General features: G+C 43.8%; 1 protein-coding gene and 1 pseudogene across 2 annotated transcripts in view; one reads left to right on the forward strand and one right to left on the reverse strand.

The window, feature by feature from the left end:
- DCAF7 (DDB1 and CUL4 associated factor 7) overlaps window positions 1-15,037 on the forward strand; it is a 37,232-nt gene that overhangs the window by 11,566 nt on the left and 10,629 nt on the right. For both annotated transcript variants that reach the window (XR_001002419.1, XM_011947940.1), the window contains exons 2-5: window positions 8,350-8,508; window positions 9,216-9,327; window positions 9,698-9,816; window positions 14,262-14,471. Coding sequence is in view for 1 of the 2 variants with exons in the window: in XM_011947940.1 (XP_011803330.1) it covers window positions 8,350-8,508; window positions 9,216-9,327; window positions 9,698-9,816; window positions 14,262-14,471 (600 nt within the window). In the remaining variant the exon portion in view is untranslated. The remainder of the gene's footprint in view (window positions 1-8,349; window positions 8,509-9,215; window positions 9,328-9,697; window positions 9,817-14,261; window positions 14,472-15,037) is intronic.
- On the reverse strand, window positions 10,340-10,906 carry LOC105515965 (annotated as a pseudogene).

The following is a 15,037-nucleotide window of genomic DNA, read 5'->3' on the forward strand; positions in this document are numbered from 1 at the left end:
GGAGGTTGCAGTGAGCTGAGATGGCACCATTGCACTCCAGCCTGGGCAACAGAGTGGGACTCCATCTAAAAAAACAAACAAACAAACAAAAAAAGCCTTGTACCAGAATTCCAGATAAATGAGAAGATGTAAACATTCAACTGTAAAACATGGGAGAATCTTGGTGTGAGAAACCCATAAAAGTAGAGGTAAACTATATACAAATAAAATCTCTGTAACAAAACCAACCCAGCAAAGTCAAAAGATAAGTGACAAACTGAAAAAATACATGTAACATTCCAGACAAAAAACAAATCCTTTAATATAAAGATTTGCATATAAAGATCTGCAAATCACCAGAAGACCAGTCACCCAGTAGAAAAAGGGAAACAGATATGAACAGTTTCCAGAAAGGATATGTAAATGATTCTTGAACATATGAAGAATTGAACCTCGTAAGGAAAAAAAAAAAATGGAGTTTCAGTTAGATTAGGAAAAATAAAAAACCTTAGTAATCTACTGTGTGTGTGTAGCTTTCCTGTGCAGTTGCTATCAAAATTTAAATTGGCATTATTTTCCACCTGGTAGTTCTGCTAGTGGTAATTCATCCTACAGCTGTACTCATGTGGTTGAAATGACTAAAGTGCAAGGATATTCATTTTGGCATTATTTGTAAGAGAAAAATATGAAAATATTATTAGGGAAATTATTGAATAAATTATGCTACCTCCATGCAGCTGTTAAAAGAATGAGCTAAGTTTTCATGTACTGATATGGAACATTTTAAAATAAATATTCAGTGGAAAAAATATATAGAAAAGTAAACTAACACCTGTGTTTTAAAAAGCGTATGCATATGTGTATGTACACTCATACATGGTTGTGTGTGGAAGGGATACACAAGAAATTGATAACATTGATTTCTCCAGGGAAAGGAACTGGGATGTAGGGGCCCTAATTTGTACTATAACTGCTTTTGTGCCTTTCAAAATTTGGGCCTTGTGTATGTATTATCTAGTAAAAAAGTTAGTAAAAAAAAAAGCTAACATTAGTAAAAATTAAATCTTACTCAGTAGAACTTCAGAAAGGAATAAACAGAAAGGAATGAATGAAGAAGCACTAGGCATATAGTAACAAGAAGCAGTTCTTTTTATAGAGAAGAAGTCAGGCATGATAACATTAACATCAGATAAAATTCAAGGCAAAAATATTGAAACAAAAGGAAATATTTTACATGTTAAACATACAGGCTGGGCGTGATGGCTCATGCCTGTAATCCCAGCTACAGGCCAGGTGCAGTGGCTCACGCCTGTAATGCCAGCACTTTGAGAGGCAGAGGCAGTCAGATCACTTGAGGTCAGGAGTTCAAGACCAGCCTGGCCAACATGGTGAAGCCCCCTCTCTACTAAAAATACAAAAATTAGCCAGGTGTGGTGGCGGGTACCTGTAATCCCAGCTACTCGGGAGGCTGAGGCAGGAGAATCACTTGAACCCAGGAAGTGGAGGTTGCAGTGAGCTAAGAGTGTACCACTACACTCCAGTCTGAGTGACAGAGTGAGTCTCCATCTAAAAAAAAAGAAGAAAAAAAAATAAGAAAATTGATATATTGTGTAAAGGAAGCAAGTTGCAAAATAGTATAATATAATTATGTAAAGAAAAATTGTTTATCTGTAAATCTGTAGGCAAGATCTGGAAGTAGTTATCAAACCAAACGGCAATTACTGGTATAGAAGGGTGGGGTGGCATTGAAAGAGGGACTTGCACTTTTAATTCACTATACTTGGTATCTTAATTATTTACAGTTAGTATAAATTACTTCTGTGATGCTTAAAAATACTTAAAAACTATAAAGAACCGGGGGAAAAAGAAAATGAATGGTTATCTTTATGTGGTGGGATTTTAATTTTAATTTTTTGTGTGTGGGGGGGCAGTATTATAATGAAAAAGTTTTAATTTCCTAATTGGGGAAAATCATTTTTAAAAATTACATCAGAACTTGAATTTCATGAACCTTTTCTGAACAATGAGGATGGCTTTTTTCTTGAATCAAATTAAAAATTTAAATCATTACCTCTTCTGAAAGCATTGAGAAGGTCAATGAAAGATTGAATCTCAGCTGTTTCCTGGCTTCTCTCCTAGGTTAGGTACTGTTGTATGGAGATTGTCAAACTTAGCTGAAATCATATCACCCGGGGTGATGAATTCCTAAGAATAGAGAGTCCTGGGCCTCACTTGACACTTACTGAATTGGAATCTTAGGCTGGAGTTGAAGGCCTAGGAATGTAAACCTCTTCAGGCAAGTCTGATAGCTAAGTTGGAAAACCATTGCTGTAGGCAGTACAAGCAGAAGTGAGACACAGGCCTATATTTAAGGCATTTACTAAGTGAAATAGCATAAGACAGTAACGTCAGTGCTTTCATGAGGCACTGTGGGATTCGTCACCAAACAGATGGTAGAGATAAGCACTGAAAGAAATAGCACTGGACCAGGAAGACTGTAAATGCCTTATGAAGGAGGTGAGATGTCATAATATTCAAAGCTCATATATTGAGTAAGACAGTTCTACATAGAGCTGTTACGTACAACTCGAGGTAGGTACTGTGAACATCCTCACTTTACAGATTGTGAAACAAGATTAGCCAAGTTAAGTAACATATCCAAAGTGTTACAGCTAGCAGGTGGTAAGTAGGGAGCCCTAGAAGCCCGATTAAGTGCTGTACTAACATTGGGCAGGATTTGGGTCAGTGGAAAGGAGGTATGAGGATTTTACAGGTATAGAGGGGAGTGTAAGGAAAGGGATGGGAAACAGTGACTAGATAAATGAAGGTGGAATGTAAGGTAAGTTAGGGCTGGGTGGTAGAAAGCCTTGTTAGGCTAAGAGAATCCTAAGTGGCAAATGCTCACAAGATTGGATATTTGAACCTTGGGAGGACATCTCTGATGACTTGAAAGGCATTTTCTCTTCCGGTTGAACTTCACAGTGTTATCTGCAAGGTTAGAGAGGGATTTGGGGTTTCGTGCTCCCTGGTGTATCCACAGCTCTTAAAACAGTGCCTGACTCCTAGGAGCTGTCCGCTAAATACTTCTTGAATGAATATATAAATGAAATATCTGGCTCACAATCTACATCAGAGGTTTATTCTTTCTTTTTTCTTTCTTTCTTCCTTTTTTGAGACAAAAAAAAAAAAAGCTCTGTCACCCAGGCTGCAGTGTGGTGGCGTGATCTCAGTTCACTGCAACCTCTACCTCCTAGGCTCAAACCATCCTTCCATCTCAGCTTCCCAATTAGCTGGAACTACAGGCATGCACTCCCACACCTGGCGAATTTTTGTATTTTTTGTAGGGACGAGGTTCCACCATGTTGCCCAGACTGGTCTTGAACTCCCCGCCTTGGCCTCCCAAAGTGCTGGGACTACAGGTGTGAGCCACCATACCCAGCTTCAGAGGTTTATTCTTTATTCTGCCTGATGAGCCTGAGAATTTAGCCTTTCATGTTATTGTCGTCGTCATTGTTGTTGTGTGGGTACATAATAGGTGTGTCTATTTTGGTATAGACATGCAATACGTAATAATCACAACTTGGAAAATTGGGTATCCATTGCCGCAAGCATTTATCCTTTGTAAAAATACAGAACACTTTACAAATTTCCGTGTCATCCTTGTGCAGGGGCCATGCTAACCACTGTATAGTTCCAACTGGAGTATGTGTGCTGCTGAAGCAAGCACTCTCATCTGGGTTTTTTTTCCCTTTCTCCTCCACAAAGGCTGATACCAAAAATTCCATGTTTCATCTAGAATCTTCCTTCTTTATGTAATATTTTCTGGCCGGGCGTGGTGGCTTATGCCTGTAATCCCAGCACTTTGGGAGGCCAAGGCGGGTGGATCACCTGAGATCAGGACTTTGAGAGCAGCATGCATGGTGAAACCCCATCTTTACCAAAAATACAAAAAAAATTAGCTGGGCACACTGGCATCTGTGTGTAATCCCAGCTACTTGGGAGGCTGAGGCAGGAGAATCGCTTGAACCTAGGAGGCTGAGGTAGCAGTGAACCAAGATCATGCCATTGCACTCCAGCCTGGGTGACAAGAGTGAAAATCCGTATCAAAAAAAAAAAAAGAAAATTCTGCAAAGGTCAGAAGGTCAACTTTTTAGTTCCACGTAAAAACTGTTCATTTGGTCACAGTCCCTCTCGTGGCCATTCCTGGTTATCCCTTGCCATTCTCACTATCAGTCACCATTGACCCTTCATTTTTCCCCTGCTCCCCTCTGAGCTCCCTGCCTCCAGCCACCTGCTTGATCCAGTCTGTCCTGTCCAGCACTACCAGATGTGTGGTCCTCAGAGGCCTCGTAATCATACCACTGTCTTCTCAGACACCTTCATGGGGGAAAGGCCATGGTTGCTTTTGGGGCCTTCCAGCCTCCCCTCAGCACACCTTCCCACCCGCATCTCCACTGCACTCCCACGTGGCTCTCTCAAACAGGCCCGCTTGCTGCTACCAAATGGGCCATTTAGTTTGCCACCTTTGTATGCATGACCCTTCTGTTCCAGCTACCTGGGTTGCCCTTCCCTTTCCTATTTGCCTACCCAGATCCTTCCTGTTCTCCTTTGAAGACTCTGCTCAGATGCTAACTCCTCTTTTCCTTAGGTGCCCTGTTTGAATCATTGCTCTTTCCTCTCAATTGTTATCTATTATTATCTGTGTCATAAATAAGCCAATCATGTATTACCTTGTGACATTACTTGCATTACTACCTTAAGTGTTTTAGGACACTGGGTTTTGTCTCCTTTTATGTCTTTATACATTATCTTCCCTAACAGTTATATGATTGTTGAAAGTATGTGGGTGCTCTATAAAATGAATATTTACACTTAGTCATATGGATTTTTAAGAGTTAAAGATGGATGACAAGATCTATGAATATACATAGAAAAATCCTTAGGAATCTACAAAAAAGCTACTAAAACTAACAACTAATGTAGCAAAGTTATAGAAGCCAAGATTAATGTATAAAAATCAATTGTATTTCTATATACAGTAGCAATGAACAATTGGAAATGGAATTTGAAACAGTTTCATGGTCAAGCACAGTAGCTCATATGTGTAAGCCCAGCATACTTGGAGGCCAAAGTGGGTGGATTACTTGAGCCCAGGAGTTCAAGACCAGACTGGGCAACACAGCAAAACCCTGTCTCTACAAAAAATACAAAAATTAGCTGGGTATGGTGGCTTGTACCTGTAGTCCCAGCTACTTGGGAGGCTGAGGTAGGAGGATCACTTGAGCCTGGGAGGCCAAGGCTGTAGTAAGCTGTGATCGAGCCACTACACTCCACCCTGGGTGACGGCTAATTTTTTAGTATTTTTAGTAAGATGTAAGTTCTCCCCAAACTGATTGATAGATTCAATAGACTCCCAATCAGAATCTCAGCAGGCTTTTTGTAAAATTCGACAAGCTGGTTGTAAAATGTACATGGAAAAGCAAAAGTAGAGAATAGCAGAACAATTTTGAAAAAGAACAGCAAAGTTGGAGAACTCACTATCTGATTTTAGAACTTACTAGAAAGCTACTATAATCAAGACATTTTGCCTACCAGCAAACAAATAGGCAAATAGATAATGGAACAGAATAGAGTCCAGAAATAGATGAACAAATACATAGTCCACTGATTTTCAGTAAAGGGTTCAAGGTAATTCAAAGGAGAAAGAATTCTCAACCAGTGATGCTGGAACAGGCAGACATATGTAAAAAAGCAAACCTTGTTCAGGAGTGGTAGCTCACGCCTGCAATCCTAGCACTTTGGGAGGCTGAGGCAGGTGGATCACCTGAGGTCAACAGTTCGAGACTAGACTGGCCAAAATGGTGAAACCCCTTCTCTACTAAAAATACTAAAAAATTAGCCGGGCGTAGTGGCACACACCTGTAGTCCCAGCTACTTAGGAAGCAGAGAGGTAGGAGAATTGCTTGAATACAGGAGGTGGAGGTTGCCGTGGGCCAAGATTGTGCCATTGCACCCCAGCCTGGGCGACAAGAGCGAAACTCCATCTCAAAAAGAAAAACAACAAAAAGTAAACCCTGATTCATATCTTGTACCATATAAAAATTTAACTTAAAATGACTCAGAGACCGAAATATGAAGCCTAAAACTAGAAAACTTTTAGAAGACAACATAGGAAAAAATATTTGGGACCTGGGATTAAGCAAAGATTTCTTAACTAGGACATACAAAATTGGCTGGGCACAGTGGCTCACTCCTGTAATCCCAGCACTTTGGGAGGCCAAGCCAGGAGGATCACTTGAGCCCAGAAGTTCGAGACCAGCCTAGGCAACATAAGGAGAGCCCATCTCTACAAAAAATTTAGAAATTAGCTGGGTGTGGTGGCACATGCCTGTGGTCCCAGCTACTGGGGAGGCTAAAGCTGGAGAATTGCTTAAGCCCAGGAGGTTGAGCCTGCAGTGAACCATGATTGCACCACTGCACTCGAACCAGTGCAACAGAGTGAGACCCTATCTCAAAAACAAAACCAAAATTATAGAGTGCCAGGTTGCACATAATGCAATATTATTCAGCAGTAAGAAAAGAAGCAACTACTGATACACACAAGAACATGGATGAATCTCAAGAGCAGTGTACTGAGTGAAAGTAGCCAGACCAAAGACTCAAGACCATCTGATTCTATTTATGTGGTATTATGGTGAGACAAAGCCGTAGATCAGTGGCCACTTGGGGTGGGTATAAGGGGTTGACTGCAGAGGAGCCTGGGAGGACTTTCTGTGTTAATGGAAATGTTTTATATCTTACTGTGGGGGTTATACAACTGTACATTTGCCAAAACTCATTTAACTGTACACCTGAGTGGGTTTTATTGCATGCAACTATACCTAACTTTGGGGGAAAAAAATGTGTGGAAGATACTGGTGTCTGAGACTGAAGTCAGAAAGATGAGTAGAAGGAATTCTATTTTGTGTTGTCTGGTTAGTGCTTTTCCCCTTATTGCGGATCTTTACCAAATATTCCCACCATTCCATCTTCCAGTTGGAAGTTCATAAGCAAATGTACAGTTAGTGTCCCACCAAGCCAGATCGAGTTTGACAGCAAAGATTGGAAGTTAATGGTGGGCTAAAATTGACTCTAAGAAAAAGTGATCAGAGCTAGGTGGGACTTAATCATCAGTGGTGCCCACTTTTTTTTGCTTGGTTTGGGCTCTTTTTTTTTTTTTTTTTTTTTTTGAGGCGGAGTCTCGCTCTGTCGCCCGGACTGGAGTGCAGTGGCCAGATCTCAGCTCACTGCAAGCTCCGCCTCCCGGGTTTACGCCATTCTCCTGCCTCAGCCTCCGGAGTAGCTGGGACTACAGGCGCCCGCCACCTCGCCTGGCTAGTTTTTGTATTTTTAGTAGAGATGGGGTTTCACCGTGTTAGCCAGGATGGTCTCGATCTCCTGACCTCGTGATCCGCCCGTCTCGGCCTCCCAAAGTGCTGGGATTACAGGCTTGAGCCACCGCGCCCGGCCGGTTTGGGCTCTTAAACGGTCATTTGACGTACCTTTATATGTAAACATAATGAGCCAGTGTTGAGTTTGGGGTTGATGAGGGTTGTGCACTGTTGGATTTTTAAGTGAGCATTAGTTTGTTTAATGAAATTGCACATATTCATATTCCTGGCCCCTGAGCACCAAATGTCCTCAGCACTCCAGTCATTGTGGCAGCCAAAACCACCCCTGTTCATTTTCAAATACCTCAGAGGTTTCGGGGGAAGGTGTGCCTGGCTTGGCAGAGAGTGCACTTATGTAGTTGGTGTCAAGAATGCAGTACTTGAATCAGAAAACCTGTAATCAAATCTTGTCTCTGTCTCCTATTGGCTTTGCAGTATTGAGCATAGCCACCCCTTTGAGTCTGGGTGTCCTTGTCTGCCGGGGGATGGTTGGACTAGATGCCCTCACGGCAATTGTTTTTGATTCTGCAGTTTAGTGTAGTACAGTGTCAAGACTTCTGTCACTTGCCAGGCACGGTGGCTCATGCCTGTAATCCCAGCACTTTGGGAGGCTGAGGTGGGAGGATCACTTGAGCCCAGGAGTTTGAGACCAACCTGGGCAACATGTGAGACCTTGTCTCTACAAAAAATGAACAAAATTAACTGTACGTGGTGGTGCATGCCTCTAACCCCAGCTTCTTGAGAGGCTGAGGTGGAAGGATCACTTGAGTCCAGGAGATGGAGGCTGCATTGATCTGTGGTCGCACCACTGCACTCCAGCGTGGGCAACAGAGCAAGATCTTGTCTTAAAAAAAAAAAACCTCTGTCACTGACTAGGGATCTAATGTATTTGCTATACTGTTCACAAATGCTTATGTGGCTCAACTTTGGCATGTTACAGGTTCAGCTTGTTGGTTTAGATGAGGAGAGTTCAGAGTTTATTTGCAGAAACACCTTTGACCACCCGTACCCCACCACAAAGCTCATGTGGATCCCTGATACAAAAGGCGTCTATCCAGACCTACTGGCAACAAGCGGCGACTATCTCCGTGTGTGGAGGGTAAGTGGATGCTTTATTAGCAGCCAGACAAGTGGGCTTTCTCAGCCTCAGCTGTCAGCAGTGAGAAGTCACAGAACAGATGGGGTCAGAGGCAGCGAGTGTCACTGCAGCACGGGATAAGCAAGCAAAACTTAAATGGACTGACCTCATTTGGCTCAGCAGATTTTCTAGTAAATCAAGTCAAGATTCCTTGATGTCTGGCTGCTGGCTGCAGTCAGCTCAGTCAACCCGAGGTGACAATGACAGCCTTCAGTGGAGGTGGGAATACTTGGGAACTTATGTTCTATTTGCAGCCAAGGTATTTTTGAGTAAACTAAATGAAATACCAGGCCGTTGATTCTGATAAAGTGTGTGAGTGGATCTTGGAGGCTTCCCTCTGCCCTCAGCTGAGCTCATCAGCAGCAGCGTCCTCTGTAGCATGGGCACGGCCTTAGTACACCTGTGTAGAGGTTCCAGGCTGGGCAAGGTGAGAAGACCTCTCCTCTAGGAAGATGCAGGGATGAAAATGTAGAAAACAAAGCTGGGCAGAGGAGAAAGTAAAAGAAAAAGTAGCATTTGGGGAGTCCTGGGTTTATTACTGTTTTTGATAAAAATATTTTCCCCTCATGTCTTATGTTTGCTAAGATATTTTCTAAACAGGGATTTCTTTAAAGACTTTTTATGAGGATAAGACTGGCTGATTCTTTTTTAAATTCTTTTTCCTTCAGGTTGGTGAAACAGAGACCAGGCTGGAGTGTTTGCTAAACAATAATAAGAACTCTGATTTCTGTGCTCCCCTGACCTCCTTTGACTGGAATGAGGTGGATCCTTATCTTTTAGGTAAGGGAGTTAAGGAGTATGTATTTCAGCTGGAAGAAGCCAAAATACATTTTCTCAGATGTCACACTGGGCCATGCATCATCGTAGAACGAGGCTCTGTGGGAAGTAGGCTAGGCATGGAATGTGGTTATTTATTAATTCTTTTGTGTGGGTGAGCTTTCTGTGTGTGTAGATCTTGTCCCTCCAGTTATAATCTAAGGTCTTATGGTGAGGACTGAATACTTGACTTCCTCTGTGGCTCTGCCGATACCCACCACCTTGTTTTCTGTAGTCTTTATGGTATGTTGCTCCCTGGGCCAAGCAGATGAGTAGACACAGGAGGGAAGCTTGCCTGGTACCATCAGCCCTGACTTGCACTGGTTGTTTGCAGGTACCTCAAGCATTGATACAACGTGCACCATCTGGGGGCTGGAGACAGGGCAGGTGTTAGGGCGAGTGAATCTTGTGTCTGGCCACGTGAAGACCCAACTGATCGCCCATGACAAAGAGGTAATGATGCTTTTCCATTTCATCTTTCCTCACATGCTTCCTGTGCCTTCCGCACAGGAAGAGGTCAGATTGTTCTCTCATTGTTCTGCAATTTATGTAGAAAATCATAACATAACATCTTCTTGTCTAAATTGACAATAGTAATGTATCAAAAACGGGAAAACAACACTATTGTAAACTAATGCTTTTTTTGGCTTATGTAAATGACGTTTACGGTCTGTCATTGTTCTTTTCATGCTAGATGTTGCTTTTTTTTTTTAAATGAAAAGTATAGTTATTGTATTTTCTTGTCAAACACCTTTACTTGAAGCAACAACTGAAGTATAATTTCATTCAGCAGGAAATATCACACTTGGAGGGACACACTCAAAAAAACCCTTAAATGAAAGCCAAACATTCTTTCCAAGGCACAGCACTGGCATTTTCAGATTGACAGCAGGACGAGTTTGTTTCCGTGAAACAAAATCACGAGCCCAGAGTCTGTTTTTGAAACAACTTTCCATTTCATCTCCCTTTCTCGGGCTCAGGGAACGATGCTTGTGGCCTTCCTCAGGGACAGGTAGCCAGTGACGACGTCAGAGGGCAGCCTCTGAATGTAGGAAAACTCTTCAATGGTGCTGAACCGCCATTTGCTCTGGGGGTCTGTGTAGTTGGCCTGAAACATCAGAATACTTCTTAGCTGGCTTAAAGGATGGAGGAGCATCAATACTGAAGTAGTTAGGATCGTTCAGTTGCCACGGCAATGCCGTTTCGGAAGCGAGGATTTGTTTCAGGTTCTTCCAGGTTCTGTTCTTCTTACCAGCAACTGCACCACCAGGGCCAGAGTGTACAAAGTTGGGATCCTTAAATGGCAAAGGTTTGGCAGCTTTTTCCACAGGTCCTGTGCTAAACTCAGAGAGCACCACTTTATCCTCACTCATGGCTTCCCTGCTGATACCCTGCACAACGCTGGAGGCAGACACTTTTTTCTATTGGCGCCATAGCCCCTGCCGCTGCTGCCATCATGGGAAGGGCTGGCCGGCCTCTTTTTACTGTTCTGGACTATTCTGGGAGTGGAAGTGGTGGCCACAATTGGAATTTGCGCTGCCATTGTACCCTGAGTCTTCCCCTGGTCCCCCCACCTCTTTCCCAGCACGCGCCCTGGAACTTCCTTTCTTGATGTTGCTGTTTTTTAATAATGAAGTTTCTTATAGAGGAGCTGGGAACTGATGTAATTAAAAAATAACTTTAGGGTAATACTTATCTTGAAATAGATTAGATTTGGGGAGGAAGGAAGAGAGACAGGAAGAGAAAAAAGTTTCTGAGAGACAAACCTAACTATCCATTTTTCTCTATAAATGTTTTATAAAATCCTAAATCTTTATACGTTCATTACTGTTGGTAATGGAGGCAATGGAATATATTTTACTTTGATGGTGATGCTTCTGTGTTTATTGGGAAAACTGAGGAGAGTTGTTTGTGATTGCTTTTTTTTTTTTTTTTGAGATGAAGTTTTCCTCTTGTTGCCCAGGCTGGAGTGCAATGGTGCAATCTGGGCTCACTGCAACCTCCGCCTTCTAGGTTCAAGTGATTCTCCTGCCTCAGCTTCTGGAGTAGCGGGGATTACAGGTGCCCGCCACCACGCCTGACTAATTTTTGTATTTTTAGCAGAGACGGGGTTTTACCATGTTGGCCAGGATGGTGTCGAACTCCTGACCTCAGGTGATCCACCCACCTTGGCCTCCCAAAGTGCTGGGATTACAGGCGTGAGCCACCACGCCCAGCCAATTGCATTTTAATCAAAGCATTCTTCTCAGTGATTTTAGAAAATCCCCATAAATCTTTTCCTCCTAGAGCTGTTGCATGCTCCTGATAGTCTCATCTCCTATGGGTACTATTTCCTTTTCTTTTCTACCTTACCCTGCACAGCTAGGGGTATTAATATCTGTACAGATAAAAAGAATGCCTTGACCTTAGGTCAGAAACTTGAGGTTTTCAACAGCATAGGAAGATGTGACCCAGGTTATCATTCTTAGTAAGGGGTGGTCTTTGACTTTCTGTACTCCTAAGGGTAAGCCCTGTTACAAAACTTCTAGACTTGACTGCTGCTAAACTAGGGGTCAAATGAAGAGTTTGTCCCGCAGAGAGGACCAGTAAGGAACTTCTGGAAACCCTCTTGGCATCAAGTTGAACAAGCTGCTACATTTTAGTTATATGACAACTTAGCCTGCTGTTGTCTGTTAGGTCCAACCCAGAAAATGGAAACTACTCTTAAGTATTTGAACTGCGGGGATTTGATCTAGGGGCTGCTTATACAGAAGATGGTAAAGCTGAGAAGCCACATAGGTAGCAGTGAGGTCATCCATAGAATGCGAGCAGCAGAAAGCTGCAGCTGCCTATGGGCCAGAGGGACCGTGGGAGGAGGCAAGGTTCCTGGAGCCCAGGGGCTGGATTTACCTGGCAGAGATGCTTCTAAGAACAGAGAGATGGGAGGAGAAATACCTTAGCTTCTCTCTGCCTCCCATCATCCAGTTTCCCACCAAAGCCTCCCATGGCTGAACCAGCTAGAAGCAGCAAGCAGATCTGAGACCCTGCCAAATGCACGCTGTAGGAATCAGTTCTCTTGTGATGCAGAGAAGAGCAGGGAGAAAGGCCAGGAATGGATCTTGACAGCAGACAGGCCTGAACCGGCAGCCTTGTCTTGAAGGAAAGAGCCTGAGAAAGGATAGTGGCTCTAGAGAAACAGTAATAGCACCTTTCTAGCACCTTTGATTTTTCTCACTCCTCCTTTCTCTAGGAAAAGACTTGTTTGGAAGGCTGTCATTGATACTTGGCAGATCAGTGTAGAAGAGGGTTTAGTGTACTTGGGAGTTGTCACCTTCCCTTGGTTTCCCAGTGAACCATGCTGGTGGAGCACTGAAGGAGGAGTCACTTAGAGCTAAGAGAGCGTTACACACTCGGCCACACTGCCCATGGCACCTATGGCATCTCTGTCCGTGAGGGTTACCAGGAGCTGGCATTGGGGGGTATACAATAAACACGGCTGTGCCGTAAAGCAGCTGTACAGTACTAGACAAAGCCTCGATATGTCAGGCATGTCAGGCCTGGGTGCCTCCTTGTTGATGACTGGCCGAGTCATTTTTGAACCACTTCCACTTCCAGCCATAGAAAAACAAGCATAATTTCTTCATAGCCAGAAAAAAAAAGGGATTCATGAGGTTAAATAGCAATAGATGCTCATTTGGCAGTGTCCCTCAGTAGGCAGAACTTCAACACTGGAGCTGCAATATTTAGTGAGAAATTCTAGTCATGTCTCCCCAGAAGTCATCTGTCATTATTCCCAGAAGATGAGTTTTGTTTGGCATTAGTTTTTCTGTTTCTGTTTCTCTCTCTCCTTGTCTGTCTCTGGCTTTCTCTTTGTCCCTCTTCGTCCTCTTTTTTTTTTTTTGAGACAGAGTCTCGCTCTGTCCCAGGCCGGAGTGCAGTGGTGCAATCTCGGCTCACTGTACTTTCCGCCTCCCGGGTTCAAGCAATTCTCCTGCCACAGCCTCCTGAGTAGCTGGGATTACAGGTGCCAGCCACCATGCCCAGCTAATTTTTTTGTATTTTTAGTAGAGACAGGGTTTCACTGTGTTGGCCAGGATGGTCTTGATCTCTTGACCTTGTGATCTGCCCGCCTCAGCCTCCCAAAGTGCTGGGATTACAGGTGTGAGCCACTGCACCCGGCCTTCGTCCTCTCTTTCTCTGAAGCTCTCCATTGCTCTCTGCCTCTATTTCCTCATAGATGTTAGTGATATGCAGTGTTTGCAGCAAATAAAAGCAGAAAACAGTGATTTAGAACCTAAATTGATTCACTTATGATCACAAACCAACTAGGAGAAGAAACAACATGTCCTAGGACAAGAGGGTGCTACTGAACCTGTTTGTGAATACGGGAACATCTAAGCCTCTCAGGACTCAGAATTTCTGTTACCTCTTTCCTGCACATGAGTCTCAGGTCCAGGTTTCACAGTAGAATCAGCTTGGCTGCTATTCAGTGACCACAGGAGGGCTGCTTTCACCTCTGTGATTGATGATCTAGGCCTTAATGGGCTTGTAGACCTGCCTCTGTGCACAAGGCCCAGGAAATAAATGTCTCATTCTTGTCGTGTGGCAGAAGACAGCCACTGTTCTGTTGGTCAGCAGGGTATGTGCCTTTGTTTTATCTCAGGGGTTGGAGGAAGAAGATTTGGAAAGCAGGAATGTGAGAAGAAACCAGCCAGTTTCTATAGCGGAATGATCTTCCATCTTTGGAAAGCCACTGATATTAGAACTCTCGGGTTTCAGTACTCACAGACACTGGGCTTCATTTACCTGCTTCTGTTTCATGAGTGAGGTTTAGATGAACTTGATGTGGCAGATTTCCCTCCTATAGGAAGAAGAGGTAATGGATCTGAATCTGACCGGAGCTTCTTGTTCACCAACAGGTCTATGATATTGCGTTTAGCCGGGCCGGGGGTGGCAGGGACATGTTTGCCTCTGTGGGTGCTGATGGCTCCGTGCGGATGTTTGACCTCCGCCATCTAGAACACAGCACCATCATTTACGAAGACCCACAGCATCACCCGCTGCTTCGCCTCTGCTGGAACAAGCAGGACCCTAACTACCTGGCCACCATGGCCATGGATGGAATGGAGGTGAGCACTCCCCTCAGGCTACCATGGGCCCTGCCTAACTTCAGCACTGCTTAGTATACCCAGAAGGCTGATTCTCAGTTGGAGCAGTTTGGCCCCCGGAGTATCTTTGGGAATGTCTGGAGGCATTTTTGGTTGTCACAGCTCTGGAGACATAGTTGGTACTATGGCATCCAGGGGGTAGAGACCAGGGAGGCTGCTAAATATCCTACAGTGCCCAGAACAGTCCCTCAGCAAAGTATACCCAACCTAAAATGACAGCAGTCCCGGGACTGAGAAAGCCTGATTTGGAACAAGAATTACTTGTTAAGAACTTTTAATTTTTGAAGAGTTGGAGTTAGCCAGGAAAAGCAATATCTAAAGAGTAAACCAAATCGTATGTGCCTATGGTGCTGAGTGAAAAAGCAGATTTTTCCCTTCTGTAGTCTGGACGGATTCATCCAGCTTCAGCAAACAGATGTAGAAATGGCAGCTCTCTGGGTGGGCGCTCTGGCTCACACCTGTAATCCCAACACTTTGGGAGGCCAAGGCGGGCGGATCACGAAGTCAAGAGATCGAGACCATCCTGG

This window comes from Colobus angolensis, unplaced genomic scaffold, assembly GCF_000951035.1.
Source record: "Colobus angolensis palliatus isolate OR3802 unplaced genomic scaffold, Cang.pa_1.0 Scaffold271, whole genome shotgun sequence".
In the NCBI taxonomy this organism is placed as follows: domain Eukaryota; kingdom Metazoa; phylum Chordata; class Mammalia; order Primates; family Cercopithecidae; genus Colobus; species Colobus angolensis.